Source organism: Convolutriloba macropyga, chromosome 1 (assembly GCF_964194025.1).
Source record: "Convolutriloba macropyga chromosome 1, txConMacr16.3, whole genome shotgun sequence".
Lineage (NCBI taxonomy): Eukaryota > Metazoa > Xenacoelomorpha > Acoela > Convolutidae > Convolutriloba > Convolutriloba macropyga.
The window spans coordinates 2479123-2506280 of record NC_134468.1 but is presented as its reverse complement, the minus strand read 5'-3'; the positions used below and the strand labels follow the sequence as shown (position 1 = coordinate 2506280).

At 32.4% G+C, this 27158-nt stretch overlaps 3 protein-coding genes across 4 annotated transcripts in view; 2 read left to right on the top strand and 1 right to left on the bottom strand.

Annotated features, from left to right (window-relative positions):
- Positions 1-11712, top strand: part of LOC142357795 (glutarate-semialdehyde dehydrogenase-like) — a 35861-nt gene extending 24149 nt beyond the window's left edge. For both annotated transcript variants that reach the window (XM_075409397.1, XM_075409344.1), the window contains exon 6: positions 11338-11712. In XM_075409397.1, the coding sequence (XP_075265512.1) occupies positions 11338-11611 (274 nt within the window). In that variant the 3' untranslated portion in view covers positions 11612-11712. The remainder of the gene's footprint in view (positions 1-11337) is intronic.
- Positions 1-27158, top strand: part of LOC142357966 (mitochondrial nicotinamide adenine dinucleotide transporter SLC25A51-like) — a 129111-nt gene that overhangs the window by 148 nt on the left and 101805 nt on the right. The window lies entirely within an intron of this gene.
- On the bottom strand, positions 20837-26589 carry LOC142344744 (uncharacterized). Its single transcript, XM_075396639.1, has 3 exons — positions 26422-26589; positions 23676-23822; positions 20837-21588 (listed from the first exon to the last, which is right to left on the bottom strand). The coding sequence occupies exons 1-3, from the start codon at positions 26582-26584 to the stop codon at positions 21413-21415; spliced, it is 486 nt and encodes a 161-aa protein (XP_075252754.1). The 5' UTR covers positions 26585-26589; the 3' UTR covers positions 20837-21412.

Here is a 27158-nt window from a genome sequence, read left to right as displayed (position 1 = left end):
TAACCAAGGGCGAAGCTCCTTTGTCTCTAGAAAATAAAAATAAACTAAATACTATTTATGCTAAAGGTTTTGTTAAGACTAGTAAGAAATAGTTTGATTAAGATAATGACTAAGATATTGACTAGAATATTGGCTAAGATATAATATCAACCATCTCATTACCATCACTATTAACACTAATAATCTTTCTAGTTAACACTAATGCATGACATATTACATCTACAATTGCAGCACTAAATTTAAAATTAAGTTGTGTTAGTTGTGGACCTATATGATCATTTTGATATCTAGTATCAAATACATATATTCTATAAATACTTTTGAATGTTCTATGATTTTGATATTGTTAATGTTTTGAGGTAATCCATTATAATCTTTATTAAAATTATCAATCCCTTTAAAGGCCTCATTGTAATTTTTAGTACCATAATTAATATTCATTCTATCCTCAGGATTGAACTCACTGCCAATCTTACAATAACATTCAATATTGTTCATTATATCAAATGTACTTGAATCATGAGTTTGTTCATTCACATTATTATTTTCAAAACCAATTATTATATATTGTGGTCTTTCCATACCACTTTCCATACCCAAATCAAATAAGAAGTTAGTGGCATTGGGTACATTCTTATAAAATGTCTTTCTTTCATGATAACTAAAATCAATATTATTCTTTTTTTAATTCTTTCTGTACAAAAATTCTTATCATTACTAGGATCAATATTAGGTATACAGCATGATATATCTCTATCTTCTATATTACCATCATTAGCCACCCGGCCAGGATCAGCATCAACTCTAAACAGAGCTCTATCATTATTATTTCTTTTTAATATTAGTTTAAATCCTAACCCATATAAAATCTTTTCTAAGTCATTCACAAAACCAAATAGATCACTCATCTTAACCATCATATACATGTGACCTCTTTCTGTAGCAGCATGATCACCTTTGAGTTGACTATCTCTATTACCTTGATTTCTAACAAAACCACTCTCATATTCATCATTGGTACTAGTTAAAAGCTTATACATCAATAGATTAGGATGACAATGGTCTATATAATCAATTGTTTTACCACCACTAGTTTCAAGCTTAATTGAACTAAATAATGCCATCATATCATAACTAAATAATCTGATATAAGCATCATTAGTAAATACACTACCAGCATTATTTGATACAACAAACTCTATCTCTAGATATGAATCTTGTATATTTAAATGATACTCTTCTCTATTGAGAATGATAATAATATTAGTATTAACCGTATTCATTGTTGCTAGATTATTTGGTTTACATTTTATAATCTTACTTTTGTGTATATCATTATTAAATTCATAAGTTGTATTCAAATCAAAGTCATATTATATGTCAAAAAATGACTAACAATTTAATCTTATGGGAACTACAAAATATACATAAAGCTTTAACTAAAACTAAAGAAGAACACACATTTAACTTTAGAATGATAAATCTAACAGAAAAGTTTAACTTTAGTGAACCTATACTTAAAACAAAAATTTAGGTTTAATTAGATTATCTGATTATAATTCGGTGTTTAATGTGAATAGAGGGAATAATCATTTTTCGCATGAAGGTAACATCCGCGAAGCCGTTTTACCAATTTCAGCTGTTACACCAGGTGCATATGAATTAACTGAAATAGCACAATTAATAAAAGAAGAAACTAATGGTAATGTTATAATAGAACCCGATAAGAATACAATGAAATTTTTAATGGAAATGAAACAATGTGCAATTAACTTAGATGTAGAAAACTCAATAGCCTCATTACTAAGGTTTAGAAAAGAAGTATTTGACCAAGGTAAATATGCATCTCAAAAGATTATTGACATTATGTTTTAGTACTATTAATATTAATTGTAATCTTATATCTGGTGTTAAAGATAATGGCATTAGCACAGAAATACTATATACATTTACTCTCACATAACCACCAGGCTATCTAATATATATTATACCGACAAATATCTTAAATCAAAATGTAACAAAGGATCGAATAGAATATATTAAATTTTATATTATAGATGAGCATGGAAGACCTAAAGACTTTAATGGGGATGTATTGAGTTTTACTTTGCATATGGTGTAGCCAGCTGGGCGAAACCCCATCAGTGAAGCTGCGTCGCATATCTAGTGTAACTAGCTGACCAATGGTCCATCTGATTTAGTTATAGGCTTATACTTGGACTTATACTTAGACTTATTCTTACAATTAGACTTAGACTTGGACTCGGATTTATACTTAGACTTATACTTAGACTTAGACTTATAGTTATTTATAAATATAATTAAACAATAAAACTAACCAATCCCATTTAATTCTTAGTTTACCACAACCATATCTATTTTTAGATTTATCAATGAAAATGTAATTATAAGGCCTGGACCACACTTTTTCACATATATTACTAAAATCATTATAACCAAGTTGAGATCCAGTAAAGTGATCATAATATATAGCAGTGATGGCTTTGCCCGTTTGTTCAAAGAAAATAAATAGATTATAAATCTCTCTAACATTCTGTCTATCTGCTGAGAATATATTTTGTTTAAGATATATCATATCACAATTTTAATATCTAGCTGTACAAAAGTATTCATTAATAATTGGTTCCTTAGCTATAACATCATCAAATATCATGAGTTTCTTTGTACTTTTCGGCAGTTTACCGGGACGGGGTAATTCTTTTATATCCTTAATAAACACGATATCTTTATACTCTAAATCATCATTTTGATTACCAGTAGGACCAATGATATATAATCTATCAAATTGTATGCTGGGTATAAATGGATTCTTTAATTAGACTGTCTTACCACACTCACTAGTACCTGTTATTATACATCTGAGGTTTTCTGGGAAGGGAGCATAGATTGTTATATTACTATCAGTTATCCATGATTGTAGACTTCCATTAACATTGATCAATAAATTCCCTTTACTGTTTACTGGAGCACCACGCCTTGATGCCTTTGGGGAAGGGGCCCCTCCACATCCACATTGTGAGCAAAGCTTATCTCTTTGTTTGGTGGGGTAATCACGAGCCTTCGACCATACTATGTCATCTTCTTCTGACAAGGAGGATTCTTGTTTGTCATTTGCAAAGCAGGTTCCCTGATTATCATTACCATTATCATTAACATTATCATCTGAGAAGCAGGTTCCCTGATTGCCATTGCCATCTGCGAAGCTGGTTCCCTGATTGTCAATAACATTAGCATCACCATTACTTTCAACTTCTACTTCGAGTTTACCTTTAGCTTTACAACCCAAACACTGACACTTTTATTATCCATCGGGACATTTAACTTGATTAACTAGAAAATCCAAAGGACCCTCTATTGTAAATCTTCTATTAGTAAGATAGATCATAAATAAACAATATGCACCACAAAAAGATTCATCATACTCCTGTATTCTTTCATTAGAGCCTAGATCAAAATATACTTCTAAGAATAATGGTAGAGTCTCAACACCAAAAGTGTCATAGTAATAAGCCTTACCAGCTCTCCTTCTTATAACTAGAACCCAATGAGTGCCATCAGTTGGATGTAAATTAACAATAATGTTAAAGTTATTCTCATTAATCTTTTCTGGTTTTTCATCTCTCATTATTATTTCTGATGGGGTTAGACTTATATCTTTACCTACATCTTTTATTCTGATATTAATTATTGGTTCATTATCAATACCAAATTCATTATTGTATTCTTCAAAACATTTTTTATATAATAAATATTATTGCTTCATTATAGGTTTAAGTCTAAACCTAAGTCTAACTCTAATTATAAATCTAAGTAAATATGGAGAACCGTCCCGTAATTTTTGTTCTCGTGTTAGTAGCATTTGTTTGTTTCATAATGTATTATGACTTGCCAAGTAAATATACAAAACTAGAAGGAAACTTTGATGGGTTTATGATTAGAAGATTAGTTAAATTTGAATTTGAAAAGTCACCATTACATACTATTGTTTATGGTGCTATTGGTACGGGAAAGACTTATTTTGTTAAACAATATTTAAAGTTATACTTAGATCAAAATCAAGATCAGAATCAATATCAACACCAGAATCAAAACCAAGATCAGAATCAATATCAAGATCAGAATCAAAATCAAAGTCAGAATCAAAATCAGAATCAAAATCAAGATCAAAAGTCTATGATGGGACAAGAGCAAAAGCAAATGGTTAAACATGAGCGGAGGTCTATGGCAGAGCATGACCGAAGGTCTATAATCATAGTATGTAAAGATGAAAATGATTGGATTGATCCCAGGACTGGCACTCCCTATGACGGATTTGAAATGGGTGATGTAAATATGATCACAATGAAAAATATACTCAAATTCCAAAATAGTGTAATTGTTCTTGATGTTATGGGTGATAAGTTTAATAAGGATATACTTTATTATTTTACAAAAGGAAGAAATAAAAATATTCAATTGATTGTAATGTGTTATAAACCAGCTCAGATAGAAAATTTGGCAAGAATGACTTGTGACACTATTTATATAACAACCTATAATGGGGCAGATTTATTTACGAACTTTAATGAAATATATAAATGTAAGCATGACTTTCATGGTATAGTTGGAGAGTTAAATAATAGTTATTATAATTGTACAAATGGAACTGATGATGCTCTTCGCTATGGTATGATTAAATATAATAAGAAAGAGGAAACTTTTATTATTATTGATAAAAATAGAACTATGATATATGACTCAAGAGTTGGTTTCCTAGACCTTAAAGCTCTTATTTTAAAAATAAATTAGAGAGTAATGAGATAGATAAACTTATAGCTTATATGATATCACTATTGATTAATGCAAAGGTAAAAATACTTTTAATAACTTTAAAAACGATAAATATATATTCTACTTTAATAAACTTCTTACTTCAAGAGGTATTAAGATTCAGAATGATGTTCTAACTAAGGAAACAGTTAAAGCTGATGGTTTAAAGACATTATCGACCATAAGTGGAATTATTGCTTCATTTTTTATGATGTATAATTATATTAAACCCAATACAACAGAAAGAACTGCAGCACAAGTGAGAGCACATGCAAGTCATATGATAAATAGAACAGGTGCATTATTTAACTATGCTTGGGGTGAGGATGGGTCACCACCTTCATATCAAGAGTGTGAACAAGATAGAGCCTCTTTTTTGTATAGTAATACCAATCAACAAGAAGAGTATATTGATGAAGAGGCTGAAGCTCTAAACAAAAAGGGTAGAGATGTTTTAAAAGATCTATGTAAAAATAATCAAAATTTTAGAGATGAAGTTATAAATTTTGTTGGAGATAAAAAGGGGTTGGATAGTGAAAAACTTTAGATAAAAGATATAAATATAATACTCTTAATAAGCTAGGCTCGGAAGTTTTATGTATGTTTGCCTTCTCTAAAGATCATGCTAGAAGTTTAATAGAAATTATAGCTAGTTATAAATAATTATAAATATATAATTATAAAACTGTAGGGATAAAGTTTGATTAGTTATGAGAGTTAATAATTAAATAAATATAATTATAAAACTGTAAACATAAAAAAGAATAAATAAATAAATAATTATAAACATAAATATAAGTATAATTATAAATATAAATTTAAAAATAATTATGAATATAATTAAATAAATAAATAATTGAAACTATAAATAAATATAAATTTTTTTATTCCTCATAAAAAATGCATTTGCAATGTTTCGTTTGTAATTATAAATTTGGAACCCCGCACACTTTGCTTTTTCAGTATAAAATAGAACATAAAGATAAAGTTAGTAAGTGTGCATGTGGAAATCAAACAAAAAGTGGTAATTGTGCGGAAGAAATTTCTTCTAAGTTAAGAGGTACTGGTTCAAAATGTTCTAGCTCTAATCTGCGAAGCAGTTTCACTGATTCTAGCCAAAGCTCTATCTTTAGCTCTAATCCTAACTCTGATTCTAATTCTAATCTGCGAAGCAGTTGGGGAACCAAGGGCGAAGCCCCTTTCACTGATTCAAATCTGCAAAGCAATTGGGGTACCATGGGTGAAACCATGGACGGTGTCCGTTCACTGTTAACAATATACAAACAAAATTTGATATAACAATAAAATTTGTAATAGATGTAAAGTTATAAAACAAATAACATGTTTTGATAAAAAGAAGTCAATATGTAAAATATGTAATTCAACTAAAGTTAATTGTGAATATTGCCCTTTGATTATTAGCTTTAGTGGGTTAAGGAGCCGTATAAAAATTCTCATAAAGATATAGATCTGGCCGGGGGCATTAATCCTGCTAAAGAAATAAAAGAAGAATCAGAGTATTATAAATTTTATCTAATATATTGAAAATTAAAAGCCAAAGTTATAGATATAGATAATTTATTAGAAGAGTAGATTGTTGAATTCATCTGTGCAGTAGGTTCCCTGATAAGCCAAATCATTGGTAATATTGTAGGCCATATCGTTAATAATATTATAAGCCTTATCATTAGTAAATTTATCAGCCAGAAAAATATTAAAAATGAAAATTTGGAAAAAATTAAGAGATTAGCGCATGTTCGCATGCTTGCGCATTATTCTGAGTAGGAAACTATGCGCAGCCATGCGCGTGCGCATGGTGTGCGCAATCATTCGGGTTGGGGTTCATTTTTGATTTTTTGTTTAATTATGCTTATAGCTATAGATCAATTTGACGATAAAGGTATTAGAGATAGTAATGGTAAATTTAGATTCTATGAATGAAATAGAGAAAAGATATATAAATTTATTTTTATTATTATTGTTTTTTAGAGAAAAATAGCAAGAAATATTAAATTTTTGAAAATATTAGTAAAAATAAGCTTAATTTAATAAACGTAAAAAAAGGGCAAATTTATGCATGGATGTAGTTATTTTACATATTATTATTATTGATTTTTAGAGTAAAATAACAAGAAGTATTAAGTTAAAGAAAATATTAGTAAAAGTAAGCTTAATTTAGTTAATGAAAAAATTTGCAAATTTAAGCATGGATGGAGTTGGCTCCTTTATACGGAGGAACTCATATACACATTACTGCGACGGGATTCCAGGAATTAAGTAGAAGACACAAGACTTGCGATTTTCGGAGCAGACAGGTCGAAAGACTTCGTAATATTGTAGAACCCAAGTTATGAGTTTCCTCTGAACCCTATAACAGACGTTATAGGGTTCAGAGGAAACTCATAACTTGGGTTCTTCAATATTCTTAAGTCTTTGGACCTCTCTGCCTGGAAAAGTATCCACTTTTGTGTCTTCAAATTGATTCCTGTGGTCTCGTTGCAAAGACTTCCCAAGCTGCAGTTCCTCTGATCAGATTGTCCCCGACCGAATCCACTTCTGAGCAGACTCAAATGCCTTCTTGAGATCGTCCAGACCATGTCCGAACACCTACAACATCCAACCAAATGATCATTTAAATTTTTAACAAAAAATGATAAACATCCGCCCCCTTCATACAGTCGACGAGAATCACCATAAATAAGAATACCAATAAAGAAACAATTAGGCTCAAACACGGGTAAAATTATTAATTTCAATAATATTTTATGAAAATAAATGGTGTAAATAGTGTCAAAGTCATAGAACCATTCGATTAACTTCAGGGTTTTTGAATCAGTGCCATGTATTTTTGCAACATTAGATTACTTGAAACATCTGTAATATTATTTGTATGACATCAAGAGAAAATGCGATAAAAAAGACATAATTAAAGTCTTAATTGCTCTCAAAGACCAGAAATATTTTTATTCACCCATTTACCTTCTTCTCACTCCTCCTTTATATCAGCTTGCAAAATTTGTTACAAACCGGTTGAACTCGTCTCCGGTTCTTCTACAAAATGGGTTCAACTAAAATCTCAATTCCTTTTTTAACTTTGATTGTCATAAAAATTTGAAAAATGTGCCCACAGATCTATAAAAAACGACAACCGAATATAGAGCGCTGAAGCTTTAGAGATAGAGAGAGGGAGAGAGAGACGGAGAGAGAGAGAGAGAGAGAGAGAGAGAGAGAGAGAGAGAGAACAGACTTCTTGTATACAGGGCCTCGACGGCACTTGGCGCACATTTTGTCGGCTGAGATGATTTGAAACTCTCCACTGAAGAAAAAGAACAGTTAACTTTAATCCCATTTTAGACGTAAATTGATGAATTGTTTGTCTCAACTATCACTAAGTTTGCGTGTAAAATAACAAGAAACATTAAATTTTTGAAAATTTTAGTAAAAATAAGCTTAATTTAATAAACGTAAAAAAATGGCAAATTTATGCATGGATGGATTTATTTTACATATTATTATTGTTTTTAGTGTAAAATAACGAGAAATATTAAGTTAAAGAAAATATTAGTAAATGTAAGCTTAATTTAATAAAAGAAAAAATTTGCAAATTTAAGCATGGATGGAGTTGGCTCCTTTATACGGAGGCACTCATATACACAATACTCGTTGCCAAAGACTTTATTGACTAAGGTTACGGTAATATATAAGATTAACGCACATTTTATTGCTTTTTGGTACGTCAATAGTCAACAACGATGTTCATGCACGGACGACACGACCTTTTCTGCTCTGAGAAAAACTAAGAATTAGGCTCTTCTGTCAATCGGAAATCGAATCGCTCGTTTTTATTGAGAAAATGGCTCGTTTTTACCTTTCATGCAGATGAACACCACGTATAATAATCATAGCAGGACAAGTTTTGAACTACATCAATGCGACCATAAGTACACAAAAAAAACAAAAGAACAAAAATCTATGCAAAAATCTCCTTTCTCTCTTTTCTAGAAAATTGATTTCAAATTCAGCAAACACCTACAACAGCCAACCAAATGATCATTTAAATTTTTAACAAAAAATGATAAACATCCGCCTCCTTCATACAGTCGACGAGACTCACCTAAAATAAGAATACCAATAAAGAAACAATTAGGCTCAAACACGGGTAAAATTAATAATTTCAATAATTTTTTATGAAAAAAAATGGTGTAAATAGTGTCAAAGTCATAGAACTATTCGATTAACTTCAGGGGTTTCGAATCAGTGCCATGTGTTTTTGCAACATTAGATTACTTGAAACATCTGTAATATTATTTGTATGAAATCAAGAGAAAATGCGATAAAAAAGTCTTAATTGCTCTCAAAGACCAGAAATTTTTTGATTCACCCATTTACCTTCTTCTCACTCATCTTTTATATCAGCTTGCAAAATTTTTTACAAACCAGTTGAACTCGTTTCCGCTTCTTCTACAAAATGGGTTTAACTAAAATCTCAATTCCTTTCTTAACTTTGATAGCCATAAAAATTTTGCCATAAAAATAAAAGGGAGAGAGAGAGAGAGAGAGAGAGAGAGAGAGCGAGAGAGAGAGAGAGAGAGGAGAGTAATATTTTGTGAATATTTTGTAGTGAGTAGAAAATTCTGATCACAAGAACAATTCAGGACTGAAGTGCGCGCTAAGGTTGAGCTAGCACTGACTTAAAATTTCATCAATTAAGCTTCTCTGAAGTTCGGTTGAGATCGACGGTTATAAACGTAAAAAAACAGAAATTGTTCACTCAATTCAGCTTTATCTGGCCTTTTGACACTTCCACTAATTATTGTCAAAACAATTAAGATTCAAATATTATGATTTTTTGCACACTATGATATACAAAAAGGTGGAAATGGCAGATAGCCGAAGAAAACCTACAAAACGTAACGTAAAAAATAAACCATTTTTTTCTCTGTTTCGATTCAAAAAAGAGAATCAAATAATAAAAAGAAGCAATGACGAAGGGAAAAGATTTTTTCAACAAATGCATTAGAATATGAAACGAAAAAAAGTTTTCAAGAATTTAATGTTAATACCCCAAACAGACTGTTTCTCTACCCCACAAGCAAACTCAGAGAAATACTAAATAAATTTTCGAGCAAATCAAACAAATATTAATGTCCAGATGCTTCTATTGAAAACAAAAGTTGTAAGTTGATTAAATGCAGACAAGCTTCAAAAAATTTTAAAAATTTTATTTTTGATCTCTTGCTGATATCATTTCGAGGATTAGGTTATTCATTTTTGTTCCACAAACATGTAATTGAAGTATGTTTTCCACAACAAAAAATCATTATGACCTTAAAAGACAAAACTAAATGCAAAAAAGAATTTCTGACTTCAAGTTTTGTATTCCTTCAGTGATGAGTTCCAAAACTTTTGTAAAATTCCACAAACTAATTAAATTTTTCTTTGAGAAACAATAATCAGGATAGAAGAAACTCTAAAAATTCTTCTGCATTTTGTTTTTTAAAAAGTCGGTTGAGCTTAACGGACAAAAAATTACAATTGACTGTAACCATGGTTTTGTTAACAAATTTGCAGCAAAATTTTGAAACTATAGTTGTAGATATCAATTTAATAAATGCCGTATAATAATACCAAACCCTTCGTAGTTGGGATCTAGATTTTATCAAAAAGTCAAGAGGGGATGACATTGACTCACATTACACGTTGCAGCACACACCCTGAAGTCAATACAACTTCTTATAAAAAGACCCATATGGGTCTCTTTTTTAAAAATACCCTGATAGGTCTTTTTTTCTTATAAAAAGACCCATAGGGTGACCATGCATTGAAGATGAGGCTTACCACGATCCTGATAAATTTTCTTTTTTTAAAAGTCAGTACTTGGTCGAGGTGTTTCTTTATCGTCACTACATTGCCCAGAACTCTCTGTTGGTCAATACACAGTCTAGGTTGACCAATTTTGGGTCTATATAAAATCGACGCTCTCACCAAAGTCAATTCGAAGTCTTTTTATAGCCCTTTCGGTCGAGCATGGTTTGTTCATAGAAACTTTCAACAGTATTTTTATGAGTCTAGATCTCAACTAAGGCTATTATGTTGCAGTGGAATATATAATTTCTATTGGACTCCACAAAACATCCTTGTTGAAACCCGACTTTACAAGTTTAGTGGGGTTAATGTATAGATTATAAATACCTATTCCTGCATATTACACGTAAAGACGGGCTCAAGCCCTTATTATCGACTATTTATATGCACTAGAAAATTAAGGTAATTTTGCCTGAAAAAAACCTCAACTTACCCGAAACGTTGAGGTAATTACGCTTTACTTAACTTACCTGAAATTTGCCGTAAAGTTATCTTAAAAGTTAAGGGTGCATTGCCTTAATTTTACTTAAAAATACCTTCAATTAAGTGCGAGCATGGTTAGTTCCTACGTTTTTTAGGTCGACCGTCTTAAGTCGGGGTCAAAACCGCGATAAAATTTTTTCATCAAACAATTTTTTTGAGATTCACAACCGAATCAGAAGTAATCGACATTGCCAACAGCGTTGAGGCAGGACTGGCCAGCTATGTCTACACGAGTGACTATGGTCAAGCACACAGAATGAGCAAGGCACTGGAGGTGGGCATGCTGGGCATCAACGAGATCTCAATCACACCTGAACAGGTACCATTCGGGGGAATCAAAGAGTCGGGTCTAGGACGAGAGGGTTCCGTTTACGGGATCCACGAGTACCAAGAGATAAAATACCTCAACTTCAACCTATCTGCATTTTTATAGAGCAGATTCACAGTATTGTAGTACATTTTTGTAGTTTTATAGAATATTTTTGTAATCTGTAGAGGTTTTTGTAGAAAGTTCAAAAAAATGTTCAACGACAATGTTTTTCTGTTTGAGAGGGGATAAGTTTCATTCGAAAACAAAAATTGCTCAACAGCATCCAATCAAGGCAATAAAAAAATCACACGAGTTTAATCTAAAGTCTATCGTGTAAAATCTTGATGTCATTTAGACAGCCCGGACCGAACTCCAAGTCTATATCAGTACTAGGCAAGTCTAAATTCAAAATCCAAGTCTTATTTAGCTTCCCAGTACTGGGCAAGTCTAAATACAAGTCTTACAAGTCTGGAAAGTCTTAACCAAGACTTGGATTACACTTGGAAGTTGATTCCCAAGTCAAAACCAACTTTTCAAAAAATTTCGAGTGACATTTTCGAATTTAAAAAAAATTTCGCAACGTGCCACGATTTTTGCATTTATTTTTGTGCACTTTCTCGAAATATTCATGATTTCAGGCGTTTTTTTCGGCTATTTTCGACGTTTTCTTCGGCTATTTTTGACGTTTCCCCGGCTTTTTTAGGCGTTTTTTTTGGCTATTTTTGACGGTTTTTTCGGCTATTTTTGACGTTTCCCCGGCTTTTTTAGGCGTTTTTTTTTGGCTATTTTTGACGTTTTTTTCGGCTATTTTTGACGTTTCCCCGGCTAATTTTGACGTTTTTTTCGGCTATTTTTGACGTTTCCCCGGCTTTTATAGGTGTTTTTTCGGCTATTTTTGACGTTTCCCCGGTTATTCAGGCGTTTTTTTCGGCTATTTTTGACGTTTTTTTCGGCTATTTTTGACGTTTTTTTTCAATTGTCAAGTCTAAAATCAGACTTGGATTTAGACTTGCCAAGTCTAAAATCAGACTTGGATTAGACTTGCCAAGTCTAAAATTAGACTTGGATTAGACTTGCCAAGTCTAAAATCAGACTTGGATTTAGACTCGCCAAGTCTAAAATCAGACTTGAATTTAGACTGCCAAGTGTAAAAAGTGACATGATCATGGTTTTGAATCAGTAATGAAATAAGACTTCGATTTAGACTTGTGCAGTACTGAAATTGACTTGGCGTTAGCTCGGGAGTACTCATTTTGAAGAACAATTTATTAAAAACGATCCATTCCAAAATTTTTTTCAGAATTAAGTTTCTAAAAGACAGCACTTTTTACAGCACTTTTTACTTTATTGGTTATCTATTTACAGTTAATTATGCAAATTTTCTCTTACTTCCAGCATTTCCGGTAGTTTTCTTCATTTTTCTGTAAATTTTGTCGGATTAAAACTTAAAAAAACAATAATTTTAACTTGTGGGTAACAAGTAATCCTGGAAAATAATCTCAATGATATACAACCTCTTTTTTAAGCTGAGGATAAATTTTCCAAAAATGTCAATTTTTGCAACAATTTATCAATTAGAATGAAACTTGCAAAGAAAACAATTGCGCAAATATGGAACTTTTAAAAACAAATTTGAACTGATTTGGAAATATTTGTTGACATTCCATTAGCATTCGACTAAGGCTGTTGGAAAATACTAACAAAAATTGGCAATGATTAGATTTTTAGTCGTATGCTTTCGTTTTGAAAAAAGACTCAATGTCTGTGCGGAAATTTTGGAGACGTACGGGTTAAATTCAACCAACCACTAATTTCGTCCTTATTCAATATTGCTTGCAATTACGATGCAAACGGCCTTGCTTTATTTGATTTACAGGCTTGACAAACGATTTTGTTTATATGAAAGGCTGTGCAATTGAAACAATTGAAATGAGACAAAAAAAATTGTGTGAAAAGCTCAATTAGTGCATAAAATAACTTAAGACTAGTGAAACTTATCTATTTATTTTAACAAATTGAGTAATGGAACATTGAGCTTGAAGAACTGACGAGTTGAAAAATTATCCGACAAAAAAGGGCATGTGTTTAGAAATTAAGCCTGCTCCGTTTGTTTTTACGGCTCTTGCATGCGAATGGATTTTTCTGAGATTTTTGTTTCAACAGAAGCTTTATTTGTCCAGATGACACTTTGAACGGAAAGCCAAAAAAGTATTTGCCGTTGGAGCCACTTTTTGCTGATGATTTTTTCCCGTGAAACAATGCGTTGAGTGGTTGTTCTTGTTGAGCAACGTTTTGAGCAGGAAATTGATTGAAGGTTCTGCAATATGTTATCTTCTTGTAGATAAATTAGTTGATAAATTGTTTTCTCTAAGAGCTCAGTTATTGTTTCTGAGAGGCAAACAACGCGTTTTATGAGCTCAACAGGCTCCTATTTCTCACTTTTTAAGTTAGTTTTGAGGTTTTGCAACTTATTCTGAACTCGTTTAGTCCAGAAAATATATAATCCGTATTTAAGCTATTGGCTTGTTATGAAATCATGCATTGAATTCGTGACATCAAACTTTTTACAATCAAAACTGTTTAGATTGTATTTGGGCGCTGTTTTCCGTAAAATCTGTTCACTCATTTTTAAGACTTTTGAAATCAAATTGAAGAAGTGATTTTGGTCACGCAAAAACAAGAAGTAGAGCAAAAAAGCGAGTGGTTCTCCGGCGTAAAATTATTCACTCCAACTTGAAATTGGAGTGCGAAAGCGGTGTTCGAACAATATATCACATTCTTGATATATTCAATTTTCGCATATTTTTGATAAAATGTTTATTTTTAAGTCATTCTACCAATCCATTTAATGCCAATTATAGGTCTAATCTGTTCTTTAGTATATGAAAATTCATTGAATTGAGTAACCAAATTTTTTGCTATTTTTTAGATCCTTTTGTATAGTTTGATGATTTTTTGATGATTGAAGTCAAATTGGAGTAGTGATTTTGGTCACGCCGAAACATGAAGTGGGGCGAGAAAGCATGTGGTCTTGCGTCCTGACTTTTTCCCTCTGGTCTTAAAGTTGAGTGAGAAGAAGGTGTTTAACAAAAATTCGTTTTCCCGCGAGTGCTTTGTTGTTCACAGGGTGCAATTTGATTACGATTTTTACTGTTTTGCAAACTTGTTGTTCAAGTTTTTTTTCACAAATGATATTCCAAATACATTCATGGTCCATTATGGCTGTTTCTTTCTCAATTAACTTAAATTCTTCGTTTGATTACCATTTGATTCATTACCATTTGTTTCATAACGTTCTTTATAATAAATCAGGGTTTAAAATTTCTTTTTGGACTCAAAAATTGAAGCTGTTAAAATATCGGAATTCATTGAAAATAGTTTTTAAAATGGAAAAAAAATGAAATATTTGACAACTTGTTTCAATGGTTCAACTCCATTTACTTGTTTTTCATCGTTTTGTATTAAAAAAACTAGAAGATGACCAGAAAATGGTTTTGAGATAAAAAATTCAGCTAAATTGAATTGAATTTTTCTACAGCAAGAGAAAGTATCAGTTAAATATTTCAAGTTAAGTAATTCAATAACTAAGAAACTCTTGTTTTTGTCTTTTTCTCTGCGGTTTGGGACTTTTTGTTTACCTCGTTTGAATTGCAGGGTTAACTTTGATAATCTGCAGTTTTAAGACCGGTTTTTGTATAAAATTATTAGCCCAATCAGCCTTTTGAGTTTTCCATCCTATTAATTTCGCGTGTTGCTCAACTTTACCAGATAATATGCTTTCAAGTTTCTTCTTTGATTTAATTTTCTTTGTTTTCATATGGTCTCTGATTTTGTCTTTTTGCTGGCCTTAACAATGTCTACTCACGGCATTCGTTGGTTTTTTCAGAGGCTGGGAATGACTGTTTTGCTTCAAAAAGGTTTCTCTTCAGACTCAATTTCTTTATTCATTTCTTTTTCTAAGCACACTTAGACACAAACGCATCCATACTTACTTCATTTCTTATTTTGGAACGAATCAGCTCAAAAAGTGCACTTTTGAAAGTGTGTATTTAAAAAATATATCGCTAAAACGAATTGGGCTGATATCGGAAGGATTGGAAGCATGGTGACTAGAAAGATTCGAGACAAGGAAACATGGAAATATTAGATTTAATTTCTACATAAAAATGTGTTCTTTCTGTTTGTGTACTCGTTAATCATTGAAATCTATTAAGAAAAAGTTTTAAATTTTTATAACAAGTCTTCAAACCCTCTAAAATTTACCCGCTAAAAACACGTTCTAGGTAAGAAAACATTAACGTCAAAGTTAACCTCCAAAGATCTCCAAAGAAAAATGTTTAAATCTCCAAAGAAAAAATGTTTAATGGTATTTTAAAGTCATGCTACGTTGCTGAAATTTTTCGGTTATATTGTTCACTTTTTTAATAATCATTACAGTTTTTTGTATAATCTTGCTGGCTGACCTTCTGAAGCATCATACACGATCATGTTCTGATCTCATCTGGAAAAGCAGCTGTGTCTAAGAACACAAGACAACAAATCTTCTGAGCTTTGGGGAGCCCATTATATGCCATATTTATATGCCAAGTATAAGCATTTCAAAAAAATCCAAACTTTTTGAACAAAAGTTTTCACTAAAATATCCAGGCTCTGAATTGTTCAACTTCGAAATATACGTACACCATCTAGAAGTTCTAGAAATTTGTTCCAGAAGTTCTGCAGATAGTTATATAATTTTAGTTCAAATTTTGATGTATTACGTGGGGTCCAAAAACTCAATAACCTATCTATTTTTAGATTAGAACACCCATTTTTTATTAAAATTTTTCACCCATTTTTTATTAAATTATTTATCTAAACACCAATTTGAATAAGTACCAATTAATTGAGATTTTTGGGCATCAATGATTCTTTCTATCATTATTTTTACGCATCGTTGTCTTCTTGATGCATCGGCTCCTCACGCTGCTGCTCTGGAAAATAAAAATAAAACACCTAATTAATAACAGGATGGTAACTGCAGTTATATTTAAAAAATAACGCTACTGAGAGACCCATTCATACCTCTAAACAACGTTTATCATTATGGCAACTATCGAACATGCAGTTTTGAATAGAACGTTTTATAATTTCATAACATGTCACCTCAATTCCTATGAAATGAATTAACGATCAAAGTCTTACTTCAGTTGGTTTTGTCGCCTGTACAAAAGAGTCCCAAACAAAACATTCCGTACTAGCGCAATTTTCCCAGAAGGAATCTTTATTCTGTTTATTTGGCAAGCAGAGGTAGCAATTTTTATTTTGAAATTGTCTGCAATCCACTACAGATCTATTTACTTGCTTGTATTCCTGTGCCAAATTTATGTTGATAAACACACAAAGTTTATATTGATATTGTAGTTTCACACGCCTGTCTTTCCTGGATCATTTCTACATTTTTTGTTCCCCTGTGTTTTTCTTCATTTTCTATTTTTAAAGTTTGTTCCACAATTTTTTGAGGGTTGCAGTTCTCAGAATGCATTTTTTAAATTAGTTACTGTTAATAAATATATGTGGTTTTTTCCAATGCGTAAAATTTCTGTGATCATTTTGAATCTGTTGTTTGGAAGCTTTTATCAACGCCTCTAGCCCTGTATTGGGTAGCATATAATAACAAAAAAACAAGGCTCAAACAGACAACAGTATACAAAATCTTGTTTTATTGTTTTTGGTGAAAAAAATATTGACTGCAAGGTCTGCAAAAGATTTCAGTATTATCTTGAATGAGGATGCTTTGTCTCTGCATTTTTCAATACTCTTAAACTATTTTTCAAAATCTCCTCACTTTGTTGCTCTGACAAAGGAAAATAAAACAGCAATGAAAGCGCAGGAGAGCAGCGGTAGCTAATAAACAAAGAGCTTACTACTGAGAGACACCCTTCTTAGCTCTAAGCAACTTTTTTATAACGGCAAATGGGATCTATTCTGACCCCCCGAGCTTAGAGAGCATAAATCTTTGATGACCCCAAGCCGCACGTGCTATTTTCTTACATAGTAACGTGCTATATAACAACATATAATTTGTAACTGAGGTGTGTAAAACAATTGGGGGGGGGGGGGGGGGGGGGGGGAAACCGAATAGATCCGGCAAATGTATCGACAATTCAGTATTAAAATAAAATTTTAGAACTGCTCAACATATCCCTTTAATTTCCTAAAAACATCCCTGACGAAACTGTCCCTACTAGCACAAATATCCCAGGAACAAAAAGTAATATTTATGATAATATATATTACTCTTTGTTCGTAGAGAGTTGTGAGTAGAGATATAAAAATTGCACAGAGTTGTGAGTGGTATCATTAGAAAGCCCGTCCAGCGTAGAATATGGAATTAGAAAGATTTTTTCATTTTTCGCTTTTTATAGGGAGTTATCGAGGTTCAAATTTTTGAGAATATTAGACGTGTTTCAGCTGTTTTTATTCACATTTTCGGCATTTTTGTCTTAATTTTCTTCAATTTTGATGAAATTTGCTCAACTTGCTGACTGTAGTGTTATTGATTTTGTCTTTTACGATAGAGGAGGGTTGCTGAATTGTTCGACCCTAGTTTTTTTTTTTGCTAGAATTTTGCTAAAATGTCCAAAAATTCGACTTTTTCGGGACCAAATTTAGGACCGAATTTGCTTTTTTAGCCATATGCTTTAAATTTCCTCATAATGATCTTACTACGGATACTTACTTTTTGACGAAATTCTTGTCAAATCAGGGCACTATGGAGCCCTGATTTGACGAGAAATTCAAATCAGAGCTCAATTAATGACAGATACTATTGACAAAAAACGAGGCCAAACGAGATGATATTACGGTTTCAGAGTTAAGCTCATGGTTTTTATGGCTCTGACCAAATGTTTTCGTAGAGTTTTTTTTGTTTACTGGAATTTTGCTTTTATTTGTTATATTATTTGTAGCCCAATGACCTATTGTCCAGTCAAAGATAGTTTTAGTTTTTTAGGAGGTATGAACCCAGACACTTCTTTCAGCTGTTATCTAATATCTGTTCTGTCTTTTAATATATTTGTATTAAGCAAATATTGGTTAATTTTTGCAATTTCCCACTGTTTTATCTTATTTCTCTCAACTTCGGGCGCAGTGTCATCAGTAAAAACTGGCAAAAACCGATATCTTGTGGGTTATAAATTATTGTCCGTAGCGGTTATATGTTCAATTTATTTTATGCTCAACGGTGTTATGTTCAACGGTTTCAATTTTAATTTTACTTTTGAGCATAATTGCATATTTTATGAGTTCATTTTGTTTCCTTGTCGAATTATCACATTATTGACCATTCATATTGAAGGAAAGCATAGTAGGGGAAATGCACAGCGTTCGAAGAAGGCGTATCTGAATCTGTTAATTGTTTTTGTTATATAGTTTATACTTTTTGTGCTGAGACACAGTTATCTCGCAAAATGTTATGGATTTTTTTGTTTTTGCCTATGTTTGTTTTCTTTCTGTTGTTATACACCATATACCTAATAACGATAGGTCTCCATTGCTTCCCCAGGACGTATAACTCAACCCTGTTAAAAATTTAAATTTACAGCTGTTTGTTTTAATTACTTTAAAAGTGAAATAAATTTTTTTTCAACTATATTCTTTTTGTTTTCATTTTCGTAACCATCTAACTCAATCTCACAAATTAAAAGTCATAGAAAGTTTTCGAGATTTCTATTCTATTCACTTTCTGGGTTTCATTTTGTTTTCATGTATGCGTAGTATTTTTATAAAGAGCAACCTTTGATGTTAAAATTTGGAGGAGGTGACAACTTACAGTTCTTGCGGGTAAAACCTCATAATTATAGCGCCTTGGACAGTGTGATATAAAATTGTTTGAAGTTTTGGCTTCTTTAAATATTTGTTATTTTGTGGGGTCGTAACTAAGCTTCTGTGACCCAATTCCTTTCCTGAAGTAATGCAACTTAATTCATCGCTGTTTGTTGAAATCTTAAGTCTGTTATGACTTTTGAAAATATTTATTTTCAAAAACATAATTTGGTTTTTGAGCTTCGTCATTCTTTTAAATAATTTTTTGGTCGATTTGTGGCTCATTCTCTGTAAACACAGGTCACAGCCCATTTCGATTGAACTATAATTTAATCTCTATAACAGTTTTAGCTTCAAACATTTGTTTCTCGGCTTTGTTACCACTCTTTCTACGAGATTTGATGAAATATTTGAGATTTTTTATATTTGTACATTTTATTGGATTTTTGTCTTTATTTTTAATTTATAACAATAAATGTAGATTCCATTGGCTTTGCATTTTTGCGCAATTGAACACTGGATAATGACATGTCTCAATTGCTTCCCATGGAGATAAAAATTAACATTTTAAAGATTTCAGTGAAATTAATTTTTTTCAAAATATAAACGAATTTTTGAGCTTCGCACCACTTTGCTCTTTGTTTGTCGACCTGTTAACCAGTCGCATTGAGGACAGGTCCCATATTTTTTCTAATGAAGTATAGGTCAAATTGTTTTGCTTAGTTTTTATTTTAATCGAGTTTGATTTTGTTATGATTTTATTTATTATAGACATCGCGTTCTGGTTGTAAATAATGCTTGTTTTTTGATATTTATTATTGTCCTTTTTAGTAGTCCTATTATCAACAACGTTCAGCGGCACTCTAGGGTTGGCATTATTATATTCCATTGGTTGTTTATGGAGCGATATGTATGTTTTTGTTTTTAAATTTTTCTATCTCTTCATCATTTGGTAGCCAATTAAGTCAAGAATGTGGATGAGCGGAGTCGGAACTTTATGTGCGTACGCACATTGCCGAGCCTCCTTGTTGACATTACTGGCTAAATATTCTCCCTATTATACACATTCTTAAAAAACGAAAACTTAATTATTGCTTTCTTGTGTTTGAAATAGTTTAATTTAAATCATAATTTGAGAGCATTTTTTGATTGATTAAATATGAACAAAAGCATTTTTTGATTGATTAAAAAAAGATATGAACAAAAGCAATTTGAAAGCAACTCGCTTTATCTCGTTGTTATTTGGGACCGTTTTTTTGGGACTGGGTTCCCGGATGGGGGTGGAGTTTTTTGTCGTCTGGAAGTGTCTTTTCTGGTCACATTTTGACCAACTCATTTAAAAGCTGATGTTTACCTGACAGCATTATTTAATCTAATTGTTCTCAGCCATTAACTGAAGATTCGGAACTGTCATCACCGCTCATTTTGACTGTTGCTTTTCAAAAAAATAAGCTTCAAATTATAATTACTATACTTCTGGATAATAAAATGTGTAGAAAAAATGTACAAATCTTGTTTTTTTACACAATCATTTTAGGTTAATTATTCACAAGCTAATTTTTCGGATTTTCTTAAAAAAGTATTTTTTTTCAGAAAAACTATATACAATGATTGAAAATGCTTGAAACTTGAGTTGTCAGATAATATCGCAATGATTGAGATCTTTAAGTTATTTTAATTAGCATTTTCAACCTGAAGTCCACTTTAGAGTATATGAAACAGAACTTTCCGTTTATTAAAGAAAACATCACATGTTTGAAGTTTTTCAAGTGATGAATTTTCTGAGTGTTGGCGGCCATTTTAATTTTGAAGGCGGCAAAAGCATGAAAATATGAAAAGCAATCAGCACATATCGCGAGAGCAGTAATTAATTACTGCTCACCAATTTTGCTCATTGCTGAATCGGGCGCAAACAGGAAAGATCCTGCTTTTTATTTCCTTATACTTCTGCTACCTAAGTATTTTTAGTATAGTCCGGTAACTTCAAGTCCGTTCCAAGTTTAAGTCTGAATCAGTCTAGTCGCAATTAGGCTCAGCATGATTTAGCATCAAAAGAATATGTCAGGTAGCCATTTGAGTTCGTCGGTCTGAAACTTGTTGTTTTTGGAACTTAAGACCCTAGTCAGCGTGGTTTGAATGAAGGAGGTAGTATTGTCGACCAGCAGAGATGTTTCTCTGTTTGACCACAAACAGTCCAATGGCAACCACGAGAGTCACAAAGGCTGCCAGGGTGAACACAGAAGCCAGGGAGGCAGTTAAGGGCGAGTACTGGCTACTGGGTCCAGTCAATGCATCTGAAATAGTAAAATAATTTTGACAAAAGCTTAATTGCTTCAGAAATATTTTTTATCTGGTGCAAAATGTTGTATAAGCACCAAGCGGAAATATTGTTTTAGTACATTACTTTGAGCTTCCTAAACAACAGTTAGTGTTCAATTTTGGCCAGAAACTCAACGTCTGAACTGGGTACATCCGTCTGAACTATGTGTTTTTGTATTCCTAATTGCAGGAAAAGCTCTTTCAACCGGTCAAAAAATTTCTTAAATTTCTTCTCGACACAACAAAAATGCCTGCAATAGACACATCTTTTTAAAATTTTGGAAAAGTATTAAATTTGGAGGGGGAAATTTTGAATATCAAATTTCTTTAGAAACTTCTCATTAGAAAAATTTAAATTTGGAGGGGGGAATTTTAAATATTAAATTTCTTTAGAAACTTCTCATCGGACAATTTAAAATTTGGAGGGGAAAACACCTAAGTTGAACAACCCTACATACGCCTTAAATCAAAATCTGACAAGACAACTGTTACTTAATGAGATAGACTTACTTCAGGATTCTGGTAATATACCGATATGGATTCTAGTTGGCATTTTACAAAATGCGTGGTCGAGAAACTTTCTGAAAACTATGCAAGAAATCCGCTGAATTTCCAAAACTTTTAGCGCAAAGAGTTTACATAATAACGCGCTGCAATGTGCTGAAATACCCTGAGCTTTTGTATGAAATGAGCTGAAATTTGCTTAGTTTTCAAAAATTTTAACCCAATATCAAACTCTTCTCAACCTGGCCTGAGTCTCGAACCCTCCTCTTCTGTTTTTTAACTATCACCCAATCCATTGCTTCCTGACTTTCTTCTTATTCAAATTGATAATATATTAAAGAACCTTTTTGTAAATGCGCTGAAAATTTCTGAAATGTGCTGAAAATATGCAAGAAATGCTCTGAAAATTCAGCGCATATCTTATATAATTTTTCAGCTTTTATTTGAGCACATTTTTTTTGTTTTTACAATACTGCTGATTATTAATATAAGATCGAATTAAAAGGAAAAACTTAAGGGACAGAAAAAACCTGCATGTTAATACGCTTAAATCCACTGAACCTGTGTAAGAAATGCGTTGCAAGGAGGTGAATTTTTGAGAGAAATGTACAAAAACTTTGTAAGAAAAGTGCTAAAAATATATTGAAATTTATGCAGGAGAAAATGTTCTGAAAATGCAATGAATTTGTTTAAAAAAGGTGTGAATTTGCGATAAAAGTTAACAGTTCTCAAAAATTTAGCTTATTTCCGCGCATCCAGTGGATTTATTATATAATTTCAACGCCATCTGCGCATGTCGTACAAAAAATGCGCTGAAATGGCGCTGACATCTCGACTCGGGCGCGTGCATGTGTGTGTATGTGTATATATATATATATATATATATATATATATATATATATATATATATATATATATATGTGTGTGTGTGTGTGTGTGTGTGTGTCTATTTGTGTGATAGTGTGTGTGTGTGTATGTGTGTGTGTTTTTGTGTGTGTATATATATGTATATATGTGTGTGCGTGCGTGCGTGTGTGTGTCTAAGATTTTGAATGAGTGAACGTGTTTGTTTCTTTGAGTGACTTGATAGATTAGATCCTATTATTTAAGAGATGATTTATTTTCTTTCACAGGATTTATTCTCTCAGGGAAGATCTAGCCCAATGATTTGAGAATTTTTATCGTGAAAGATCTTACGAATTTCTTACAAAGTTGCCGTATGAGATACTTTTATCAGGATGTATCTTCTTATCAGATATCATAAGATATTAGCCAGATCTTCTTAGACGGTAACAAAAATTGCCCTATCAGATCTTCCGCAATAAAACTTCATCTTATCAGATCTTACATGAAAAAATTCTGGGGTATTCAGGATCAAACAACATACACAGGATCTATTCTCTTGTAGAGAACCTTGATTTGCGATTCATCTGATAATGTTCCATTAAGTTTATTATAGAACAAATTGAACAACAAGTGTAAAACGACTTAAACTTCCTATTGAAATTGTTCTATAATAAACATGATGGAACATGAAAGATTTCAAAATTTGACCAACTGTGCTCGGAGTCGGAGATGTCTCGCCGGACCACAACAATAGGCTCTGAAGACACGAATCCAGTCCTCACTTTGCTGTTCACGCCTTCATCATTTGAAAGGGTCTCAAGGGAACCCAGAGCTCGCTTCTGTCGGCTGCCGCTGCAATCTGTACATTAAAGAGCGCAAGTTACAAAACTTTTTCATCAAATATACATGATTTTCGTTTTGTTCGGCCTACATACTTACTATCCGTGGTCCACGTCCGTCTGACTGAAATCTGTTTTGGTCCATATACTGGTATAGTTTCAGCTTATTAAAACAAGCTCACCTTTGATTAGTTTGCGATGAAAAAACAAAATTTGAAAATCGAGGCAGTTCTTTAAAAGTTAATCCTCGAAAAATAATTCAGGTGGAAGCTTTGATGTCCTAGATCAAAAACTATGAACAAAGAAACCAAAACTAAGCATTCATTTATTTATGTATAGGACAATCAAATAATCTGAAAAAAAATTGGTCTGTAATTTTTCTCTATTCTTCACCATTTCTGACTCCCGGAGCAATTGCTATCAGCAGAATATTGTTCGAATACAACCGCTAGCAAACTTAATTTGATACATAAAGAACAGTGCAATTTAAGAAAAAACTAATCAAATTAACTAATCAAATGGTACAGGTTGTCAACAATTTCTTTTGTCTATAATTTACGCGATATTAAACTTTAAGCTGCTGCTTCTAAACTACTGAACATTAGCTTGATTAAAATCCCAGTAAACGGTTATGACATCCCTAAACTTTAGAAGAAAGCAAAAAAATATTTTGGCTTTAATTTATTTAAATTTTTACAACAATAAAAAGAAATGTTTGCAAAATAAAAACAAAGAAAAAATACATCTTACTGAAAGTTGAATTTTCAAACTAATCAAAACTAAATATCGGAAGTGAAACATGCCACATGTTAAGGAAAATGATTGGTCACTTGGCAAACTTTCATTGCGGTAACAAATCTTGAAGAAGAATAGAATCGTCAACAATTTATTTCAAAAACAATTTTTTTGTAACACTCGTTACAAAGCTTTTCTCAAAATTGAAGTTGGTTTTTGGATAGGTGGTTTTAAATTATATAGTTTTTATTCTTATTTGTATGAGCGAACAGAATAATTCACACTAATGGCACCGATTTTCAGTTTTTTCGTAACTGATGATTTTTTTTCTCAAACTGCGGATTATACTTACTTTTCTAATAGCGACTGTTCCAGATCTGCAGATAATAAAAACTTTGAAAGGTCTCAATCTGGAAATTTTAATTCTAATTCTCACTTGCCAACAAAAACCAAAGAAGCCCTAAGCGTTTGAAAATGCATCCTATAGCCCTAATGCCAATACGATAGCAAAATTTCCAAATCACTTTTAATATATTTGCGTTTGTGTTGCAAGTTTTTCGTTTTGCGATGTTAGTTGTGCAAAATTTTCTCAAAATTTCCTGCCAAAAGTGAATACCAAACAATTGATTGATATTTACCTTGTCATCCACTCAACAACATTGCGGCAGAAATTAGGGAACAAATGACAAAATTGCTAGTATTAATTTAACCAATATAATATTGGCAAATTTTTGTGATTATATGTCAGAATTTTTGGCTTCCAATTCGACCAAAGAGTCGATATTTCCAGTGAGTTTACCCAGAACATCATTCACTGTTATTTTGACGTGTAATACCATTACTTTCACCCGTCTTTGGGACTATCAATTATATAAAAACAATTCTGCCCAATGTCAGCAATTGAAATTTTGCAATAATGGTATTGTGATGTAAATAAAGGACAGAAAGCTTTACCCGTAAGTCACAATACAATTAATTGCACCAATCTTTGGGACTATCAATTACACATAACAATGACGCTCCAGTTATAAAAATAAAAGTCACATGACACTGATCATGCTTGATTCGCTTCGTTTTTTTTCGAAAAAAGAAACTCATTTAAATGATTCGAAAGTCAACATAGAGTCTCTCTGAGAAAGCGGCGGTCAAACATGTCAATAGGCAAGCAAGCCGAATTTTGAAAATGAGGTCAATCGACCATATATGTACAATTTATTTACAACCTTTCGGCAAAAAAAGTTTTATACACATTAAGAAAGAGTTTCAGTTTAAAAGAAACGTTGAGAAAAAGTTTCATGTTAAAGCCTGACTTTATTTTCTCGCTGTATCAGCGGACTTCTTCTGCCTCCGCGCACTCAGCCATTCCAAGCACCATTGAGTTAAAAAATATTGGCTTGATTACTTGGCTAGCCTCGTAGAAGATGGTTTAAGCGGCAAGTTTCAGTTTTGCCAGGTAAGTAACTGTTACATGAAGCCGAGTTTTAAAAGTGAGGTCAAGCAAGCCGAAAAACTTTGGGATTCCATTATTTTAAATTGCCCCTGGTGAGACAGTGGGCACGCTTCGCCGAGATAACTGGCCCGCGGTTTCCGGATGACATCCAGATGAGAGGCGTGGCCATGGATAGCGGCTCCCTGAGGCCCGTACCCACTAGATGTCTAAAATTGACGTATTTTTGTTTCTTTGGTGCATTGGAATACATTATGCACTATAGCACTATGCGCAGTGTTGAGTTTAACGGTTAATAATGAATTATTTCCGATAGATTACATAACTATTATATAACTGTCGGCTTACTTTTGTCGGTTTACTTTGCGTTATTCTTACGTGACTTCTAGTATCTTCTATAAATATAAATTCTAGTTTGCTTTTGACAAGACACTAACTGATATCGCATGCGGATGTGTCTTCGGGTGGACACGCGAGTACTTTGCAGTTCAGGAAGACAGTGTTGAGGGAGGTAGAACCAGAGATGTACCATCCGAATGCCTTGAATTTTGAAGAACTCCTCGTCCGATTCAGAGCCAGACAGTCGAGAAAACGTACCATCTGAGGGACACCTTTAATTAAGAAACAGGATTATAGAAAAACAAATAAGAGTAATAATTCAATAATTCAAAAACGAAAAGACGAAGTATCGATTCAAAAACGATATGTAAATGCTGAAAAAGGCGCGGGGGGGGGGGGGGGGGTTAGAGAGGAGCTGCAATCCGAAGAAATTTGTTTTCATAAGAAAGCACTCCATCTTCTTGGGCCGTGTAAAAGCCCTAAGATTTGACGCTTCAACGGGATGACTTTTCAGGCATTCCTCCTAAATATTTTATATACAGTCTGAAAAAATGCCGGAGATGTGCCAAGAAATGTGAAAAAAATGCTGAATTTTGAAAGGATTATACTGAAAAGTGCCGAATTTGTGTATAAAATGCGCTGACAGCCATTTACATATCATTTTTCACACAATATTTTTAAAAAATACTTACAATTTTTTCACACAATACTTACCGGAGATCGACTTCTTGGTTTGTCTTGGCCAGTTATGGCCAAGACGTGCACAAGGCTGAAAAAAGTAAAAAGGGAAACTATCATAGCTCTGAATCAGCGCTGAAACTGGAATTTCAATTAG

What these genes read in the sequence shown, in the direction of transcription:
- LOC142344744 (XM_075396639.1), bottom strand. Translation starts at nt 26,584, where the DNA reads ATGGTACGTTTTCTCGACTGTCTGGCTCTGAATCGGACGAGGAGTTCT. An exon ending in CACATCCGCATGCGATATCA is followed by an intron (nt 23,823 to 26,421) that starts GTTAGTGTCTTG and finishes TTTAATGTACAG; the next exon opens with ATTGCAGCGGCAGCCGACAG. An exon ending in CATCTCCGACTCCGAGCACA is followed by an intron (nt 21,589 to 23,675) that starts GTTGGTCAAATT and finishes TTACTATTTCAG; the next exon opens with ATGCATTGACTGGACCCAGT.